Below are 20,790 nucleotides of genomic sequence, written 5' to 3'. Positions count from 1 at the left end.
GCTGTGCTTCTCCTGTCAAATTACAATCTATCATCACGGGAGATTTTAGATACTTTGAGCTGAGCAATATCCTTGCGGAGGTGCAGCTAATTGAAAGCCTGGAGCATTTTTGGAAGCTGGATGTTCCTGTGTCTTCACTCCACCAGGCATTGCGGTGGGCACGGGTAGCACTGCCCATGTCGGAGGGAGCCAGCAAGAGAGACGGAGCATCCTCTGCACAGGCCGATACCCGCAGGTGGTATCTGGATGGGCTCTGCTGCCCCGGAGCAATGCCCTGGCTGGCTGCTCGCAGGTGACAGCCCTGCTCTGTTCAGCTAACGGAAAGCATCTGATAGTGGAGAACTGTTGCAAGAACTCAGACCTGCGCCCTTCCCCGCAGCTTCAGTGATTTGGTTAGCCAGAAAAACACAGCTGAGGGTTATCTTTTGCCTCCTTTCCCGGGGCATGGGTTTGACACGGTGTGGAACTGAAGAGGGAGAAGATGGGACTTCTGCAGGAAAGGCACCGTCTCAGGCCAGCCTCTGGTCTAAGGAATCACAGCTTGCAGCATCTTTGAGGACCTTCTTCTTCCTCTTACCTTGAGCTTTTATCCGTGGGTGAGCCTGGTGGGACGGCACGCCAGAAACACTATGGGTCTTTGTTTAAAGGCAAGGGGACATCCTGCCTATGGACCAGGCCGGGAGGACACACCACCATGGGGTCTTCAGCAGCATGATGTTGCAGACCTTAACCGGTTTAACCACCTGTAGGCACATTCGTCCAGCCGAGGATGGCAAAGGTGATCACATGTCAGAGAAACACTCTCCCATGTCACCTCTGGCTTTCCAGCCCCGAGCAAGAGCCGGCCAGCCGGCCATCGAGGGACAGAGCAGTGTCGTGTCGGACACACAGACCCACCTGGCAGCAGTGTCCTGATCGTGTTCAGGGTCTGGGCTGTCCCACCATCATTCCCAATGGTGATGGAGGAATGATGCTGGGGACAAGCCTCAGCTTGGCAGAGCTGAGCAGGACAAGGAGCAGCCGTGCTCCTGCCTTCAGGTCCTGGTCCCTGCAGAGCTGGCCGGTGCCACTCAGCACCATGACAAGAGATCAGGCTGGCAGGGGCAGAAAATACCACATTGAACACAACACATCTGTAACCAGTCGAGAGCTGTGCAGATGTGCTCTTAAATGAAATGAGCTTGTTAGGTCCCTGTGAAGAGCAGAAGAGGTGACAGAGAGAGTGTGGGAAGCCCCTTCTGCCCTGCGCCTCCTCCCGCACTGTGACATCTGTGTCTGAGCAGGGATGAGCGTGGCGCAGGGATGCCGTGCTCCCGGCCCCACCGCTCTCAGCGCAGCAGCTGGGATCACACACGGCTGAGTAACACCCATAACCCACTGTGCCGCCGGCAGCCGGTACAAAGCACCGTGGTGCCGCTGGAGGGGGAGAGCCTTTCACCGGGCTCACCCCATCACCTTGCTAAAAGCTGTTGGAAGCACTGATGCCTCAGTGTGCTATATGATCTATAGGTATTCAGAGTAGCTCTACATTAAAGCCAGTCTGATCACACTCTAATCCACGTGTGACCTAAATACTCCGACTTACAAATCTCGGAGGTTTTCGCTCCCTTTGCCTGGCAGAAGGAGCAGCATTCAGGTCAGCAGGAACAGAAGATGCCGGATCCCATTAAACGCTACTTTTAGTCTCAGCTGCTTTCAGTAATTGTTCCATGATCCGTTTTCTCACAGCCCAGCGCCACTTAGGGCTAATCATTATTCTCTTTGAAGATTTACAGCTGTTCGTACCTCCGAGGAGAATACAAGCACGCGACTGTGTTTGAACATGACATTTCAAATGCACTGTCCTTGGAAGTGCCATTTGGGACCGGCGAAAGCGGCCGCGATGTTTGTCCCTTGAAGGGCCACTGCTGGGGGCTGTTGCTCTATCAGTCTGAAACAGCCATGTCAGGGGAAACTGAGGCAAAAGGAGATTAAGGGGAAAGCAAAGCTTTGGGTAAGGAGTGCTGGAACAGCCTGGGAATATCCCAATGGTCACAAATCTTCTCTGTTTTGACTTTCCTGCAGGTTCATCACTGGTTCATTAGTGCCTTTATCCGGAGAGGTTCAGTCCCCCCGTGCTAGCACAGAGGGGGCTGCAGATGCCAACCCTTTCCTCCCTTTCCAAATCCCACCAAGCGAAGGAGCCGCTTCCCTCTGCTCTGAGCAGGCGCCCTGCAAACAGCACAGGGCATCGGGAGCGAGAGGGCTCTGCTACCGGAGCTGCCCCATGCGCGGGGCTCGGGGCTGTTCTCCCGCTCCTCGCAGCAGCTGGCCTCTTTGGGACGCTGGCACCCCACCGGAGACCAGGTCCTGCCACTTTTAGCACCTTTCCCAGGGCTCCAGGTTGCCCTGACACCATTAACAACACTGTGATGCCCCAGGGGGACCGAAGAGCCATTTCAAAAGCAATCAGCCCATGTCTAGAGAAATGCTTTTTCATCCCTCTGCCATCATGGGGTGATGCTCGCAGCCCTCGGCAGCTGCACCGGGAGCTGCTGGACTGCGGGATGGCAGTGAGGAGCCTTGGCTCCAGCACCCTCGTACCGGCTGTGCGACACAGCAGGAGGAGAAGATGGTCCAGCCAGGCTGGCTTCAGGTCTTTAGGGTTAGGAAGGTCACAAAAGTACAGTGTCTCCCACAAAGTACAGCAGAAAGTACTGCAGCAACAACAAAACTAGCAGGAATTTCCTAATCCCCACCAGATCCTCAGCTGGGGTTTCCCAGTTTCCCAATGCCTCACTGCTGAGTTCCCCATTTCTCTCTCTCTTATCAGACAAGGAATTCCCAAGTTAAAATTCAGCAGACTTCAGAAACCAATGGCAAAAGTTTCATACACACCAGGCTTGTCTGTTCTCTCTTCCCTGCCTCACACCATGTGTTTCTCGGTTTCTTTTTGACAGTAAAGGAAGGCTGGAGAGGTTTGGGTTCTGCTTTCTTAATAAAATTCTCCCTTGACAAGGCCAGGACTGTCTGCTCCGGTGCTGCCTGCCCCTGTAAGGCACTTGCTGGGGTCCTCACAGATGCATTTTGTTTCCTTTCTGAGGTTTGGAAACTTTGATGATGACTTTTCTTCTCCAAAATTTTAGCTGGTCTCCAAACTACACTGTTAATTTATAAGCAGCACAGAAAAGACTGGGACCGGGGGACAAGGGTTTTGAGTGAAGTTCCCTTCTGCTCCAGCTTTCCCTCTCCCTACTTGCATAAAGCGATGCCAAATGAAATCTCTTATGTAATAGTAACAAGCAAGAAACAAATAATTTAAGCCTTAAAATAGCAGCAAACTCCCTTTTCCAAAGCCACATTCTTAATTATTCAGCTTTCTCTCCTTTTCGCCCACCATCCTTAGCGTCATCCTGCAGACAAGGTTTTGTCCAGCGCAGGCAATTCTACTGCAACGAGGCAAATAAATAACCGTTTGCGTCTGCCCTGCTTGAAGCTCTGTAGGAACTGTAGAGCTCTCGGCTCTCATCCTCCTGGGCTAAATTAGAAGCCATCAAAGCCCATGATCTTTAATGTTTCCTAGTCCTTTCCCAAACTGTCACTGCTGGTCATTTGTTCCGAAACTACGTCCTGCTCAAACAGCATGCAACAAGATTTGTAGTTAAAATACAGCTTGAGACTCCCCACAGCTGTGACCAAACTACAAGAAACCCGCGGCTGCGGCTGGCTGAAGCGAAGGACGGGCAGACGGAGAGACGGACAGAGAACAGAGCATCCCCCTTGCCATAAACCCGGCTTCTGCTGACCCTACACCACCAGGCTGCCGGAGCCCGTGAAGCCAGCACCCTGCTCTGCCACGCCGGAGCCAGCGTGCTTTTGGCTGGAGCTGATGGTCAGCAGCCAAGCAATTAAATTTCCCCTCCACCCCGTAGCACAAACACAAAAGCCTTCCAGGAGGATCGCTCCGCTTTCGGCACCCGTGGCTGGGAGCTTGCGCAGGGCCCATCCGTGCGGCACTAAGAGGAGAGATGCCGCTGTGGTTTATGCTCACGGGTCACCGTTAATACCCGCAGCCGGCAAAGGCTTTGCTGAATTGCAAACGCTTCAGTCAAGACATTGGGTTGCAGGTCAGGAGGAACGCGTTGCTGTTGTAAACCCAAGGCAGCTTCTCCGAATCCATGGGGTTATGCTAGATTTACGAGGAAATTAGGGAGCAGTGGCTCTTTGGCATCACAAAGGCGCATCTTTAGGACTGACGCTTGTTCACAGCTCCCTGCCATCACCAGAAGAAAACAAACGTCAGTCCCACCCCCTGCCAGAGCAGGGGCACCTCCAGCAGTGGCACAGGACACCTCCAGGCGGGTTTGGAATGGCTCCAGAGTGGGAAACTCCCCCCCTCTCTGGGCAGCTGTGCCAGTGCTCTGCCGCCCGCACAGGAGAGAAGTCCCTCCTCGGGTTGAGATGGAACTTCCTATGGTCAAGTTTGTGCTCGTTCCCTCTTGTCCTGTCACTGAGCACCACTGAAAAAGGACTGTTCCCATTCCCCCGGCACCCTCCCTTGAAGTATTGATAAGCATTGATAAGATCCCCCCTCAGTCTTCTCCAGACTAAAAAGCCCCGAGTCCCTCAGCCTTTCCTCGTAAGAAAGATGCTCCAGTCCCCTCATCATCTCTGTAGCCCTTTGCTGGACCCTCTCCAGCAGTTCCCTGTCCTTCTTGACTCGGGGAGCCCCGAACTGGACACAATACTCCAGATGTGGCCTCACCAGGGCAGAAGAAACTTCCCTCCTGAAGAAACCAAACCACCTCATTCTCACTCCGGTTTCAGCAGCCCATGCCATATTTCCGGGCAGGATGTAGCTCTCCATGATCACGCCTTGGATCACAACAGCAGAGTTCGGCACAGACTGAATTTGTTCCCATGATCGTCTACGACACCAGTCTGGTATTTCTTGGCAAAAAGGCACAAAGTAATGAAATGCGCCCGGGGATGGGGCAGGTAGATGCAGAGACACGCACGGGAGACGGCAGCGTGCCGGCGTTTGCTTGTGTGCGCAGCCAGCGAGGACTTGAGGCAGGAGCCTGCAGGCTCTGGTAGTAACAGCTATTTAAAGTGATGATGGAATTATTAAAAAATGGCAACACTGGTGCATGAGTGGGCAGAAGAGCAGGAGATGAGCTGCTCCACAGCCTTCTCCCGACTGCAAGATGCTCAGCACCCCGGCCAGCCAGGCTCTGTCCCCCCGCTGTACCCTCGCATCTCTTGCCTAGAGACTCCTCGAGTGACCGCTGAAGATTTTGTGACTTTGGTTGTACATCCCAACTGAAGGACCAGGGACCTGGATCCAGGTGTATGCTCCATCCTCGGAAGGAAACACAGGCACAGCAGCTGGAAGGGGGGTTTTGGCAGGGCACTGGGCAGGAGTTGCCTTGTCCTTTCCCAGCTCTGGGGCAGGCATTCGACTTTGAAGCGCGGCTGCCCTCGAGTGGTGTCTCAGGGGCAGGAGTGAAGCCCATTAAAGGGATGCACGCTTGCAACACAGCTCCAAGACAAATGTTTAAACACGACTACCCATAGTTTCACCAGTTCCCCTCCCTCCTCCTCGCCCCACATGTGCCCAGCCTGCTTCACGCTGGGAGGTATGAAAGCAAAGCCAGCTGAGTCCTTTTGCTGTTTTTTTTTTTTTTTTTTTTTTGTTCCAGTGAAATGCAAACAACAGCCTGAAAGAATTTCCTCCTCAAGCCCCAAGTTAGGCCCCAAATTAGCCATTCAAAACCACGAGGGTTTTCTTTCCATAGGAAATGCTGCGGGAGTCTCAGGCACCAGCAGCCCCCAGTCTCCAAACGCCGCGTTGGCCAGGCTCAGACCTCTGCATCTCAAGAAGCAGCCAGGTCTCACCGGCACAGCAGAGGACGATCTCCAAGCTGGCCTCAGGTCTCTGCAGCGATGCAGCTGATTTCATATTCTAGACATCTGGGGATTTTAACAGCTAAAGTGAGAAGAGCGCGAGACACCTCCCCTTCAACCGCCTCTGCCCCTCCAGAGATGTGGGGTGGAAGAGCCCCCTCCGTCCCCATCAGCCATGTGCAGGGGCGGATGGATCCCACATACCACCTGAAAGCCACTTAGTGACATACACCTCTACCAGCTAATTAACACTGATTATTTCCAACCTTACATAATGCAAGGAGGGTGCTATAGAAATGCAGTGAGCGGGGGGAGAGGCAACACCCCCCTTTCATGCCCACAGAAGCTCTCACCAGCTGGGGCACCAACCATCCCCAAATTGATCCATGATCACCACTGGGCTCTTCTGTCCTACAATGACCAGGACCAGAGACAGAAGGTGCGGTGGCCCAGCAGGTGAGGAGCAAGAGAATGAGGAAGAAGCTTGGAGAAACCAATCAGCCCGTGCCAGAATCCCATTTGGAGTGTTTTGCTCCTGTACTCGGAGGTGAATGATCTCATCGGAGAAGCATCAAAGGCAGCAAACCACTTCTGCAGGTGAATGAACAACAGAGCCAGGCTGAGAACTGCGGGACAAGCCGAGACAGGTCGCGGCACAAGGCAGAACCGGGGTTTGGCCACAGGGAGGTTCGAAGCTCTGGGCTGCCTCGTGGGAATTTCTTTTAAAGTCAAGGCTGGGGAGGAGCGTTGGTGAGTAATTGCTCCATGGCAGGTCCAAGAAGTGAATAATTTTCCAAGAATAAAGGTTAAAAGCCTACAGACTCCAGTGAAAGGCGCTCTATAAATAGGACTAAGTAGGCAGAGCAGTGGGAATAACGGGCAAAAAATCTTGGTGTGGAAAAGGGGTGGAAATAATCTGACACCCACGTCGCGATTGGACATGTGGTCGCCTCTGCTGAGCAGATGTTTCACATAAGCTAACATTGCAAAGAGTTCTGGGTTTGGGTTTTTTTTTCCAAACAATTTTCAGACACCCCTCTGAGAGCACGTCCCGTTGCACCTCATGCCCGATGAGAGCAGTGAGCTGCCTGAAACCATCCCACCCCAGCTTGACTGTGACTTGACTTGTCCCTGGACCGCAGCATCATGCCGATGCGGGGGACAAGACACCAGGACAGCAGCCAAAATTTAGTGTGGCTCAAGCTATCACATGGGACAACTTCTGCTGTACCCAGAGGAACTGGAGGAGCTTTCCTACCGATTTCTGTCCTTTATCCCATGGTGGGGACAAGCAGGGTGCTCTGCATGGGTGCAGGCAGGAGAGCGGGTGGGCAGGGACAGCCTTGCTGCCCGCATGGGTGCTGCATGGCAGAGCTCTGCCTGCCTGCCCGTGCACAGACGTGCGGACCAACATCTTCTTTCACTCAAACAGGAAAAAACATCCATCTGGGGACATTTATCCCTCCTTCCAGTTTTCCTATTGCTGGTCAGTGCTTTCTACAGTTATTAGAAAGAGGGGTGGGGTGCCAGACAGCATGATCTGGGCAATAACCCATCTGCACTAACGGGCTGCAAATGAGCTAACGCTGCTCAGAGATTTTCTAGTCACTGTGGATGTAACTGTGCAAATGTCAGCTCAGAGCTTATGACAAAAAGGCGTCCTGAGGAATGGCTGCGAGTGGTGCAGAGATGACGCTAGAAAAGCCCATCCTGTGTTTGCAGAAACCCCCTGTGCGCTCACGTCTCGACCGCTGCCAGTGGCGCCGGTCACCTCTGAAAAGACACAGATAAGTGAGAAAAAGGGCCGGGTGCGGGAGCAGATGGTTCAGACAGCTGAGCTTCCACACGAGGAAAGACCGAAGAGAGAAAAATGTCAGCTTGGCTGACAAAAACCCGAGAGCTCCACAGAGGGACAAGTTACCCTCCAACTCACAAAGCATGAAAACTGGGGTCCCAGATGCAATTAACAAGCGACAGGTTGAAAACCAGCAAAGGTCTTCTGCACAGACACGTAAAGGAGTCGTGGATCTCATCGCCAGGGGATGCAGTAGGAACCAAGTGAAGGAATACTTCGGAAAAGGGTTTAAAAACCCACCTGGAGGATGGGTCCATGCTATTAGACTCGAGAGTCCAAGTTCAGCGAGTCGGTCGGCCAGCCGCGGCGCTGCACGCCTGCTCAATCTGGCTGCGCTCGCTGATTTGCAGTTGCAGAGGCAAATCCAGCAAAATCAGATGATTTACAGGAGCTTTGCAATTGTGTCCAAGGTTAGAAGCGGGGCCCAGATCTGCACATCAAAACAGATTTCCCATAAATTACTATGTTAAGGCTTTTCATAAAAGTTTAACAGCATGAAGTATGATTCATGAGGAACCTGTAATGTTTAATTAAAGGAGTGAAACTGATCCTGCTGTGAAAAACTTCCAGATCCTATGCCAAGCTCATCATTGACTTAATTTACGGGACGTAAACAGGCCAGAAAACGGCTTAAGCTGTAAAGTCGTGTAACTTTTGCCAATTCGGGATACAACGGCTGCGCAAAGGGAGGGTGATTTACAAACTAAATGAGACGAAGGCGGAGGTGTAGGAAGCCAACAGTGAATAAAGTCCTGGGCATCACCGGACGGGAGGATCTAACCTATGCTCTGCTCCGGCTGCTCTTTTCGCTACCGCCCTGCTTTCTGCCTCCTGGCATGAAGGTCACTGATCTTATACAGCCACGAAACTCCCCGTTGGCTTAAATTACACATGTCCTTCAGGCTTCTAACCCTAGATGTCAAACCATCAAGGCTGCCATGTCAGTGACATGGACGTAACTTCTGGTCTAACTCCAGCGAAACTGATAGAATTACTTTGGACTTACACCAGTACCACCCCCCTGCACCCCACCCGCTGCCGGGGAACGTTTCTCCAGTTTCCCTGGGGCTCTGACTTTCTTGCCCTGTGCATGCCTCTCGGTGTAACCATGCCCATGGCGGGATGCAATGTGTGCCCAAAAAGGGATTCTCGGTATTATTCATATGGAAAAAATGCTGTGGGATCGCTTCCCTTCATGTAACTAACTGGTCCCATGACCTCAGTTTCATGATTCTTGATTTCTGAGTGAAATAATTTCCAACACCGAGAAGGGAGAGGCCGCCGGGTTTGTGGGGAAGGCAGCGGGGAGGCTGCAGTGAGCAACTGCTTGCGAAAGGGACCGGCTTGGGAGCCACACCTAAGATGAGCTTGGCTCCAGCCCTGCCTCCCCACACCATCTTTCCGGTGCCTTTTTAGCACCCATGAGCAACCAGTGAACTGGGACCCTGAGCAATACCCAAGAGCCGCAGAATCCTGTTGCTGGAGACGCCTTGGATGGGGTGTTCACCAGTCCCTAAATAGAGCGGCTCTCCACTTACGTGGAAAAGAGGGAGGCGAAGAATTCAAAACCCAGAAGGGAGAGGTCACTGCAGAGCTACTCGAGCTGCAGTTTCACAAACGCTTTAAATATCACTCCCTGCTGTACTGTCCAGGGCTGGGCAGGGCAGGGAAAGCTGAAACAGCTCAAGGACTCAGGAGAAAAAAGAGGTTAACAAATAGAGGGGAATGACAGGAGCGGCTCCAGCTCTCTTCCTTCCCTCGGTCCCTGTGGGAATGAGGATTTTGCAAATAAACCTGAATTTGGGTACTAGAGAGTGAAAGGAACCGACAATGCAATCAGGTGGCTCATGTCACATCCCTGAAGCGTCCCATGGGCAGCCCCGGGCTGCACGGCACAGCTAAGTACCTGGGATGAAACCCAGCCTGGCTCCTGTTCCATCCCCGCCCCGGGAAAAAGGCTCTCACCAGGCTTCAGAAAGACACCCAGTGCACAAGAGGGATTTCAAAGCAGAAGAAAACAAATCGAAAAGGCACAAATATATGCAAAAAAGCCCAGCCCAAGACTCCTGGGCGCAAAAAGCATTGCAGGTGCCAGGAACACCTATGCAAGGGGAATGTTTGAAGATACGCACCAGCTCACACCACGGGTGAGAGAAGATCAGCCTGTCAGGGCAGCTCGTTGCATTCCTGCAAGAGGATGGGGCTGAGGAACACAGACTGGAGAAAATTGTGCAGGAGGGTTCGGGGCAGAGCCGCAGGCTGACCGAGGCTGAGCACCGGGTCTGGACCTGCTGTGGGCTCTGACCGGGGACAATCCCACCACCTCACAGTGCCGCAGCTTCCCTTTCTGTAAATAGAGGGAATAATATTTGCCGTGCTCCCCACATCACAGAAAGGTAAATAAGTTCACTGAGACAGGTTGTACCAGATCCTAGATGAGTTTACTAGAGTACTTTGCATTTTTGTTGCAAGGTTTAATCCTAAATCCACCGTCCCCAACTACACAATGGTTATCTTCCAGAGCTTTGTCCAGTTCAGCTTCCAGCGTCCAAACAACAGTTTTTTGTGCTCCTCATTTCGAGATACGATCCACTGCTTGCCACATCCCACAGCCAGAAATCATCCTCGACACCCAGCCTATAATTTCCATTTATTTAGCTTAATCCCTTTCACAATACATCATCCATGCTGCTGCCTTCCTCTTTTGGGCGCTCACCGCTTGTGACTGGCTACAGCAGTGATTGCCCAGCCGACCTGCAACATCTGCTCCCTTCTTCCCTGGTTTTTGGGGACAAATCCAGGCCCAGCACATAGCCAGCTCCTCAGTTTCTGCTCTGAGCCTTCCCACCTCCATCCTCGCAGTGCAGATAAGCGAAGGCAGCTGGTGGGATCGGCACGTCTCGCAACACCAGGGATGGGCTGGGGAAGGGAGCGCAGGGCTAACGCAGAGCGGCGAGGGAAGGCATGGTTTGCACTGGGAATAAAAAAGCCAGTCTGGTCAGCCCTGATTGCTAATGAAAGCCTCGCAGCAGCGTATCGCTGGGATTTTCCTTTTCTTATACCCAAGAACGTTGTCATCGTCAAGACCACAAAGAAAACACAATGAGAGCAAGAACAGGAGGTAAAGAGGAAAGCTGGGCAGCGCTGGGAGTGGAGGGAGGGGGGAAATATGAAAAGGAGAAGGAAAAAAATCAAGGACGTGGGCAAGCAAACGAGCCAGAAATTCAAATAAAAAAGGCAGGGTCTGAAAAAGGTGAAAAAAAGAGAAATGGAGCACCATGTCAAAGCAAATCCATGGGGAAAAGGCAGGAGGAGAGTGCCCGGCCAGCCCTGAAGGCTGAGAGCCGCAGAGGGGACGGACGGATGGACAGACCCCCAGAGCTCCTGGGGCAGGTTCATGGGATGGCGACTGGCAGCACGAGCACTAGAGTGGTGCCCACGGCCAGCGCGTCACCCTGTGCCCGAGTGTGTGTCCCCAGGTCCCTGCCCATTCCCCTCCCCACTGCAGGGGAGCTTGCACCCCGTGGGTGCTCAGAACCATCAGCGATGGACCATAGGCCATGCGGGCAGTGGGACCAGCACCCTCCGGCGCAGCCCTGCCATGGCCACTTCTCCCATCTGTTTTTGCTTGTGCCAGATGGGAAGGGGAAGGAGGGATGGGGGATGGGGCTGCATGGCTGGGATGTCGGGGATTCATTTCTTTCTATTCTTTTCCCAGTGACATTTAAATGGCTGGCCCCAAAACACTTTCTGATTGCTGTGTGTTTTTCCCAATGACACAAAGGCGAGAGTCTCTCAGAATAAATCATTTAGAGGCAGGGGGAAAAAAAAAATAAAGCAGCAGCTCTGACCCCACAGGCACACACACCTCCCTCCTCCTCGCCCTCCCCTACAAGCATGTTTTGGAGCTGCTCAAGCAAAGGGGAGAGTAAGCAGGAGTAATTTTCCACGGATGCAGGGAACAATTGAGCCCCGCATGGTTCTCATCGTTAAAATGCTTCCCTCCAGCAGTTTATGTTCATCCACACCAGACAAAGGCGATACGCATGCAGAGACCAGTTTAGTCTTGTTCCACCCGCCGGTGGTGAGGAGTCGAGGTGCGGGGTGATGGGGAGGAGGAGTGGGGGAGAGATGCTAACGCCACGAGGTGGGACCCGCTCCAGCTCCTCTCGCAGCACGGGCAGGGGATGGCTGAACCCAGCTCTGAGTCACCCTTACTCAGCCCTGGCACAGCCTCAACTGTGCCCAGGTATGTGGGCTGGTTTGGGGAGGGGAGAGGGGACAGGGCAGCTTTGGGACAGAGGAAACGAGTGCGTGGGTTTAGGGGGAAGCGATGGTGCTGCTGGTGTGGCACCATCGTTTCTGCACGCAGACAGGAGGTTGGGGGAGGAAGGAGGCCACATCGCTTCGCAGCAGTCCTTGCTTCAGCCTCATGCTGCCAGCCCTACTTCTCCTGGGATCCAGCCCCTGCACTCACACAGGGTGTCCAACCACCCCACAGACATGGGAGACCCTTTCCCATCTTCCGTGCGAACACCAGCCGGCAATGGGATTGCTCCCTTGCAAGGAGAGGGTGTTCTCGTGCTGAGGATGGATCCTGGTACCACGTTCGTGCTGAGAGGCTTTAGAGGGGAGCAGGGTCACATGGGCATCCTCAGCATCATCTCCCTGACAGCACAGCCCAAAGGGGGCTGAACACCGCTGGGGCCAGAGGCATTAGATTGGCAAGTGGAGCCCGAGCTCCGAAGCACAGCAGGGCGATCCCCAAGTTGAGCAAAGCCTCGCCATGACCCTGTTTCCTCTTTGCCCTCAATTCCTTTCCCATACACTCCTTTCAGATGGAGATGTTCCTCCATCAGTCACTGGCAAGGAGTTCCCTGGCTCTAAGCATCACCCGCAGCCCCCTCAGGAGGAAGGAGGATGGAGTCCGAGCCCTCAGATGTGCCCTACCCAGGTGTCAAACTTACACATGACTATGAAAAGCATAACTGTTTTTTTATAGGACAGATCTGCCCAAAATAAGAGCTCCAGGCTTTTGCAACTAAAAAAGCTTTTACATGTCCATCTTTGGGACCTGCAGGACAGCAGGGTGCGAGTTTGTGGCTGGCAGCTTCGCTGCTCTTGCACATCAAATCACAGCATCGTTTCTGAGCCCCTTTTGGCACTTCTTCCCCAAGTGGTGCCAACTAAACCCACCATCCTCAGAAACCTACTGCTCACAGGGAGCACGTAGGGCTGAAGGCACAATACCCCTGGTCTCGTGGGAACCATGTAAAGAGCTCTAAGTGCGAAGAAAGATGAAAAGCAACCAGTTTTCAATTAAAAAAAAACCCATAATGTTCTTAGTTCCTTATCGAAGATCAGCACATAGGAGCTAAACAGACTCAGGCCCAGACTGGTGGGAGATCTCTAAGCAGCATTTTTGTGGTGCAGAGTAAGGTTTTGCCAAACTCCTTCCACCTAGATAGTACCGAGCCAGTGGTTCAGACCAATGCCGGTTTGTCTCCCTCTGCCAGACCACTGAAGAAGGCTTTCAACAAAACATCAAAGCAGAGACCCAAATGAATCACGGGATCCACTGCTGAGGCTCCAACAGCCCTTTCATGAAGCACAATAGCCCAAGCCCTAGCATCCTTGTCAAATTATAACCAACCCCCCCCCCAAGGTAGATGTGCCAAACTTCTTGCTTCTTGTTCTGCTTGGATGTATGTGCTTTTTTAGCTCCTTTTCCAACATCCAGCAAAAGCATTTATAAATAGCTGGGTTTTACCTAAGAGGTGATGGCATTTACATGGTCATGGAGAGATGCTTTACATATATAGCTTGTGTGGGAAAGATTTTGGATGGCTGAGATACTTCCTTGACAAGCAGCATAACAAGGAGAAAGGAAGCTTTTACAGAAGACGATCTCAGTTTGCTTAGTTTAACAAAACAGAGGCCAGAAGGGGTAGGATTGCTACACAGAAAAGCACCCAAGAGAGAGCTAAGATGCTTATTTAAGCATAAGGACAATGTTGGCATTAAACCAATTGGGAAAAAAAATTGGCTACAAATAAATATAACTGGGATTAAAAAGGAGCTTCATAACTCTTAGAGCACTCAGCCTATGGAATGGCCTTGCAGGGGACACACTGGAGGCCATGAGGGTGGAGCGGTGTATCTTTATGAACGGGATCCTAGGACCACGTGTGGAGAGCAGGTCTGGATTTGACTCAAAAGGTCTCTCCTAGCCCTGTGCCTCCATCAGTAAAGACATCCCACATGTAGGTCTCTGAAACTAACTGGGAAGCTAATCCTTGCAGCATGGGGAAGTCCCAGTGCTCAATGTCCCCATAAAGCTGTGCCAAAAGCTCTTGAAATCTTCCCAGATGAAAAGTCAATCAAAGAAGATACATGAGCTGACTTCGCTTGGATTGCGTGTGCCTTGAGATTGGGAACTTTTCGAAGTACTGTAATGAGCACGGATCTTGGAGAGCTACAACAATAGCTTATTTTCAAGGAAAATTAAGAACAGCTTGTTTTTCCTAATCTTACAGTTTTCTCCAAACAAATATGTCACAGCTGTTATACCTGGAGGTCATGGAAAAAAGGTCTCATCAGAACTGCTGTGAGAAGTATTTTGGCCAAAGCGAAAGAGTTTGAATGTGTCCTGCATGAATACAATGAGGAGAGGCTGAAGAGAAACTGTCTTCTTGCCCGTGGTAACAGCAAGCTGAATAGCAGTCATGAATTTAAGGGGGAAAAGCCCAAACAGTAGTAGTAACGACAGAAAAGAACTGGAAGAAATAGTCTAGGGAAACGTTGGCCTCCCTATCACTGAAGGGTTTTATGAACAGGTTAGACACATCTGTTGGGAACGATTCCTGAAAAGCTGATCCTTTTTTTGGGCAGCAACATGGATTATATGGCCTTCTGAAATGGCAACTATTCTCATCTGTGATACAAAGCTCAGCACCAAGATGGAGCCGACACGATACTCTCATCAGAGTGATCACACTTAGATTTGAGGCTGGACACAGAATTGCTGCTAGCCACCAGCGCGAACGCAACAGGTCCTCCACGTCCCACAGCGACCCAGAGACGCCAGTCCTAACACAGGTCTGAATGCCGTGATCCCAGCCTGTGCTATTACACTCTGCACTGGAACCATAAAAGGCTTAATCAAGCCTTATATATTATTAAACTTTATTTGCATTGCTTTGCATGTGAGGCTCAGGAAAGGCTTGTTAAAATTCAGAGAGTTTTAAAAGTCCCAGGGACACCGAGAGCGGTGATGCAAAAGTAGTGATGTTTCAGTGCCATCGTGTTGGCGTTGCTTGACAGAGACACAACCTGCAGCGATGGTGGTCAGAGCCGTGCAGAGGCCCAGGGTGGTGGTCACGTCAATCGACATCACCATGAGTACGCTAAAATACAAAAAAATATAGCTTTGTATAAATTGATATCTTGCTGCCACCTCCGTAACAGTTCATGGGGAAAAGTATCCAGTTACCACAAGCAAGCATATTTCTGAACCCATTGGAAATCTTAAAACCGCAACACATAAACCTAACAATAGCAAACGGCAAGACATCAGGAAACCATTGAGAGAAAAGCCCAATATAATAGAAAAGAGAATTAAACATGACTATCATTGCCAAAGAATAATCTCCCATAAATATTTTTAAAGGCAACAAAGAGGATTATCAATGAGAGCTGAGACAGGATAAGGACAGATAATTCAGGTTCAAGAGATCATTTTGCTTATTTCAAAGGTTCTTTGAGGTAACTTAACTTTTTAAAAGCGACCTAAACCCCTTAGTCTCATGGGATTCGCGGTCAGAGGAGGCAGCCTGAAGGGAGAGGAGGTGTGAGACCTCTTCAGTTCCCACCTCAGCCTCTGTACAGCCTGAAGCCGGTCCTTTCTCCCTGCCTCAGTTTCCCTACCCACTGTGACACAAGCACAATAAGTTACAGCCTCCGAAGGGAGCAGGAGGGCAGCAAGGGCTGAGAAGTAGCATGGGAAGCTTAAACATGTAAAACACGGATCCTATTTTCACTGTCTAATCAATACAAGCGGTCACAGGGATGGTGTAGGATCTGCTGCCGCTGCTGTGACACACTCTGATCTCTGCAGGGATCAGTTCTAATGTGTGTACTCCAGTCCATTAAGCCCGTGACTTGATTTAGCAGAACTACAGAGCTGCCGTACTGTGCACATTGTTCTGACAGCTGTTAAGGACTGACCTGCTGACTCGCATTGCTTCCTGTCACATCCTGTTCCTTGAAGGATAGCTGATTACATTTTCCTCCCTAATGAGCTCAATGAGTCTGAAGATGGGCTGAGACTGCACAATTGGATGGTATATGATCTTTGGCTTTCACAGCTGCCTGACGGCTGGCAGTCAGAGATCGAGGATAAGTCTGTGTGTGAAGCCAAACAAACATGGAAACGTCACGGGGAATGAGGAACCACGAGCCAAGGCATTCATGTGCTGTAGGACAAAAGTCCGCGGAAACATCAGGAAGGCAGGGCACCATTACAATCTGCATCGCCATCCGAAAGGACATACCCACTAGACAATCCAAAATGGAAACCCGATGAGCCAAGTAAGGACAAACATTTATATGGGGATCAGATGTCCAGAGGAACAGAAGTAATAGCTTCAGTAGCTAAAATATCCAAACCCCAAATTTCACAACCAATTCTCCATTCCTGTCCAGACAGTTTATTTTCTGTTATCACAACTGCTCCCTTTCTTTGCGTACACCTCTGAAGCAGGTTTTAAAATGTACTGAAGTACTTGATAAAAGTCACTGTAAGCAGGAAATCAAACTAACTAGGTCATCGGTCCAATCCAGAACAGTAATTTCAAGGTTTCTTGCCTTCCTTATGCCACCTCTTTATCTTCTAGCACCTTAGGAAATCTCTTGGTCTTATTAAGAGTTACGAGCACGTGCTCAGCTCTGCGTGGAAGTGCAATTTTGCACTCTCCATAGATTAGGCTACCCTGCTGCTGCAGTGGGAAGCCACATGGGTCGAGTTAGCATATCTCTGTGAGGTTGCTGGGCTTATACGCAGCAGGACACACGGGAATAAACAGCTCCCCTAAAGCCTGGTTACTCTGGAAACCTAGGGGCAGGCATCACGATGCTCTCAGGAGCGCTGCTGGAAAACATTGCAGCGCTTTGCACCGAGTCGCACCTTTCCAGCGGGGTAAGCAATGAACCCTTCAAATCTCAGCTTCTTCTAGAGTTAATAACAAACAAGAGACAGGGTAAGTTAATTTGTACCTAGAATGGCTTCATAAATAAAACCTTTTGAAAAACTGGAAAATTCTAGCAATGAACTAGAGCTGCCTTCATTTTAAAGCCTCCACTCCTAAGTGTCTTGACAACCTGGTGGCTTATTTGATAGCAGTTTGCCTTAAAAACATCACGGTAACACCGGTTGTCTTTAAATTTCGATCTGTCGCTTACAGAGCAAGCAGTGGGGAGATGCCAAGGCCTGCACGGGTTGGGGGTCTGCTCCCCACCCGCTGCTCCGAGGGGTTTTCCTGGCTGAAGAGGGGTTTTCCTGGCTGAAGAGGCGCAGCGGATGGGCAGGTCAGAGTGGGTACGCTGCAGGGGAAGCTTGCATTGCCATTGCTCTACCTGCTGCGTGGGTGAAGGCTCACCAGAGCTGTCAAGCTGCCATCTTTCACCAGCCTGAAATTCAAGAGTATTTTTACAGAAAAAATGTAAACAACCCGAGCTGCTAAGCTGGCCTGATGGCTGGTTCCAACTCCGCTCTCACTCAGAGGGATTGCTGACTATCTTGGTACGCGGACCCGTGAGTAAATATTGGTTCAAACACAGATAGCCCATGGGCAAAAGCACAAGGCTGCATGCAGCTCAAATAAGCAGCCTGGCGAAAACCACTGCTGCCAGGGCTGGACCTCCCCCGTCCCTCCTGCGGCACCCCGAGGGCTGCCCCGGCTGCTAGCACAGCTCCGGCTGAGCTCCGGATGGCGACTTTGCTGAGCACTGAATCCGCAGGGATTATACCCAAAATAAAGCAGCGTGCAGCACAAACATACAGCTGGAAGAAATCCCACTTTGCCAATTCTGCTGGTCAGGGGCTGTTCTCCAGCTTGCTCTCAGCTACAGCAAAGGGGCGAACTGGTTCCCTTACTCACAACTCTCTAAAGGACGAGTGGGGCGTGTAACTTATTGCAGGCTAAATAACCTTCCCTGCCCTCGAGGCTCGTTCATTTTATTTATGGGAAAATATGCTCGTTAATGCTCTTATCACAAGAACGATCTAATCGGGGGGGAAAAGTCTCCTTTGAATATATCCATTTTAATGAGCTGCTGAGTGAAATGTTTAGGCAGGCAAAACTGACTCTGAACTCGTTTCTGACAGAGCAGATTCTGCACAGGTCTTAACGCTCATCCTGCTGGCATCTGTTTGTTTTGATAACATTTCCAAACGAAATTGCGAGTTACAAAAGCTGAGCTGTACTGTGCACTTCCTTGTCCCTAAGGTTGACTGATCCAAGCACAATAGGAACTGAAGGAAAATAAGCCGTGCCGTCCAGCTCGCCTTCCCGACACAGAGGCTGCGAAAGTGGCCCATCCTGTAAAGAAACATCGGATGCTGCCGAACTCTTCTGTAAAAGGGAAGCTAAGCAAAAAAAGAAACGAATAAATCCACCACACAAAGGCCCTAGCAAGCAAGTGAGGCAAAGGGGTCAGCAGAGAAAGAAAATGTTCACGAAAGAATTCCAGAAAGCCACTGCGCACCGAAACGCTGATTACATGCGATTGCAGAGAGACACATTTTCTCAGGACCCGGCTCTGCGAGGTGCTGTGCACCCCACCGCTCTCTCCCACGTTAACGGGTAGGAAAGTCCTGGATCTCCTCTCTGAGTTGAACTCCCTTCTGTGGCATCGCACCCTTTGCAAGAAGAGGACCGTAATCACCTCTCATTGACTTGGGGAGGGGAAGCGGAGGGAGAGGAGGGGACGCAGACGTGACCTGCACCTGGTCCAACATAAACGAAACAAAAAATGGATTGTGGAAGGGAGGATGTTGCAATGTCTTCGACATCATTGTTTTGTAACTACCTCTGAATTCCTCATGACCATTTGTTCAGAACTGGCAGCAACACCCGGAGAAAAATCAATACAAAAATCAAGCTTATGGAACGTTATCCTTAAATTACAAAACCGTAACAACAAACTGCACAAGCACACTTCTTTTCCCAGAAACGTTCAGGTGCCATCCTCTGACCGTATCTCCTGTCTCTTGCTGTTGGCTAGTCCACTCTCTAGCTGACAGTATTTCCTGTTCTCACTTCAAACATTTCCCCTCACCCCCACATTATTTTTATATGGAAACTGAACTGCAATGCCTGGGAAGTTTGATCCTGCAGACTTAAAGAAAACAACCCAGCGCTTATCAGGTGACCAGCGCTATGTTGGTTTACACCCTTAAATCAGATAACGAGACTTTAAAGCATTTTAAGCATCTGTTACCTCATCTGCATTCAATATATAGTCCTCTTCATACCAGCTGTTTTTAAGTGCGAAAGCAGAGATCCAAAGTTTCTTTCGTAAGAAGTACAGACATTTGTTGGCCTGACGAACTAGCGACTGCTTTCTTCTAGTTCAATATCTCACAAAGATCTTGGAAAGAAATTCTTCCCTGTGCTGGCAAACACCTAAGAATTCCGGCTTAACTTCGCAGTGGCATGCAGAATCTCTTTTCAGCACAAGTGGGTCTGCAGAAAACCTGACCTTCAAATCAAATCGTTCTCGCACGGATGACAATGAAAACGAGGAGAGTTTTCCAGCTAGAAGAAGTGTTCTAATTACATGTCCCACAAAGATCAAAATAGATTCTAACACACCAAATAGCGTTTTTAGTGGGGGAGTATTTAAAATTAGATAACTGGTAGTTAACTGTTAACTGTCAGGAAATGAGCCACAAGTTCTAAGGAAGGAGATGGGTAGATTAAGAGCCCTGCTTTATAAGATTATAAACTATAAGTCTTCTAAAGTTCAGAAATAACACTGTCCAGTGTTTTGATAAAGACCTCACAAGCTTTTTTGCTGTACTTCGTCTCCACACAGAGATGACCAAGATGAACATTTAAATTATTCTGGGACTAAAACCGGCTAAATTACAGGGTGGAGAAGTCATCACACACAACGATTGCTGTGAAAACACGTGATGATGGACATCCCTGCCTCAAATTCTGTCCCATTTTGGCGCTTGGCTACATCTCTAGATAACTTACAACTGTAAGAATAAGTAGAGTCTTCCTGGAGTGGACATAGAGAGAAAAGGCAGTCAGAACGACTTGATTTTATAGCCTGGCTCAATTAACTTTTTTTTACCATTTTTGGGGAGTTACTAAGTGTGTAATGCTATGTAAGGACTGCATACGCTTTAAAAGAGAGCTTGTGTTTTTCTTTCTGTTGTACTTCCCTAGTCAGCAGATGAGAAAGAGGTTAATTCCCATGATACTGCTAAATGTCATAAACATCTATTTCCACATTCAAGATCTATGACAGCACGATGCAGCTAAGCAGAAAATATTCGAGGGTTTCTGCTTCATATCAAATATCAGTTTTTTTCCATTCACCTTCGCTGGAGCTTTGTTACTCCTCTAGAACACGGACGCAGGAGCTGCTCCAACGCAGCCTGCAGCAGCCCACTATCCAACAGCCTCCTCGGCAGCAGCAAAAACACACAAAAGCGCTAATATTTGCAGCCATGTTATGTTTAATCACCTAAACAACAGAACAGTTTCACTTTCCTTCTCTAAATAAAAGCTGTGATACAACTACGGTATCAACATGCAGGATTTCAGAACTGACAAGTCTTACGAGTGTTTTCAGGTCTTGCGCATCTTTGTAAGCACTGGTTTCGTGTCATCCGATCACAGACACTTGCAAACCTGAAAACAGGCAATGAAGAGGAAAGACATCGTTACTGATCCTGCCCATTTCTTGCTCTAACATCTGCTTACATCAGCTACCAGTTTTGAATTTGACTTTAACTTATTCCTGTGCTGCCATAA

The 20,790-nt window shown here is 50.1% G+C and overlaps 1 protein-coding gene across 1 annotated transcript in view; it reads right to left on the bottom strand.

The window, feature by feature from the left end:
* The window catches only part of JSRP1 (junctional sarcoplasmic reticulum protein 1), a 33,742-nt gene that overhangs the window by 9,799 nt on the left and 3,153 nt on the right, over positions 1-20,790 (bottom strand). The window contains exon 3 of the mRNA XM_082495545.1: positions 20,597-20,667. Within this exon, the coding sequence (XP_082351671.1) occupies positions 20,597-20,667 (71 nt within the window). The remainder of the gene's footprint in view (positions 1-20,596; positions 20,668-20,790) is intronic.

This window comes from Vanellus vanellus (genome assembly GCF_965231255.1).
Source record: "Vanellus vanellus genome assembly, chromosome: 25".
Classification (NCBI taxonomy): domain Eukaryota; kingdom Metazoa; phylum Chordata; class Aves; order Charadriiformes; family Charadriidae; genus Vanellus; species Vanellus vanellus.
The sequence above is the reverse complement of the archived record's forward strand: the minus strand, read 5'-3'. Positions and strand labels throughout refer to the sequence as shown.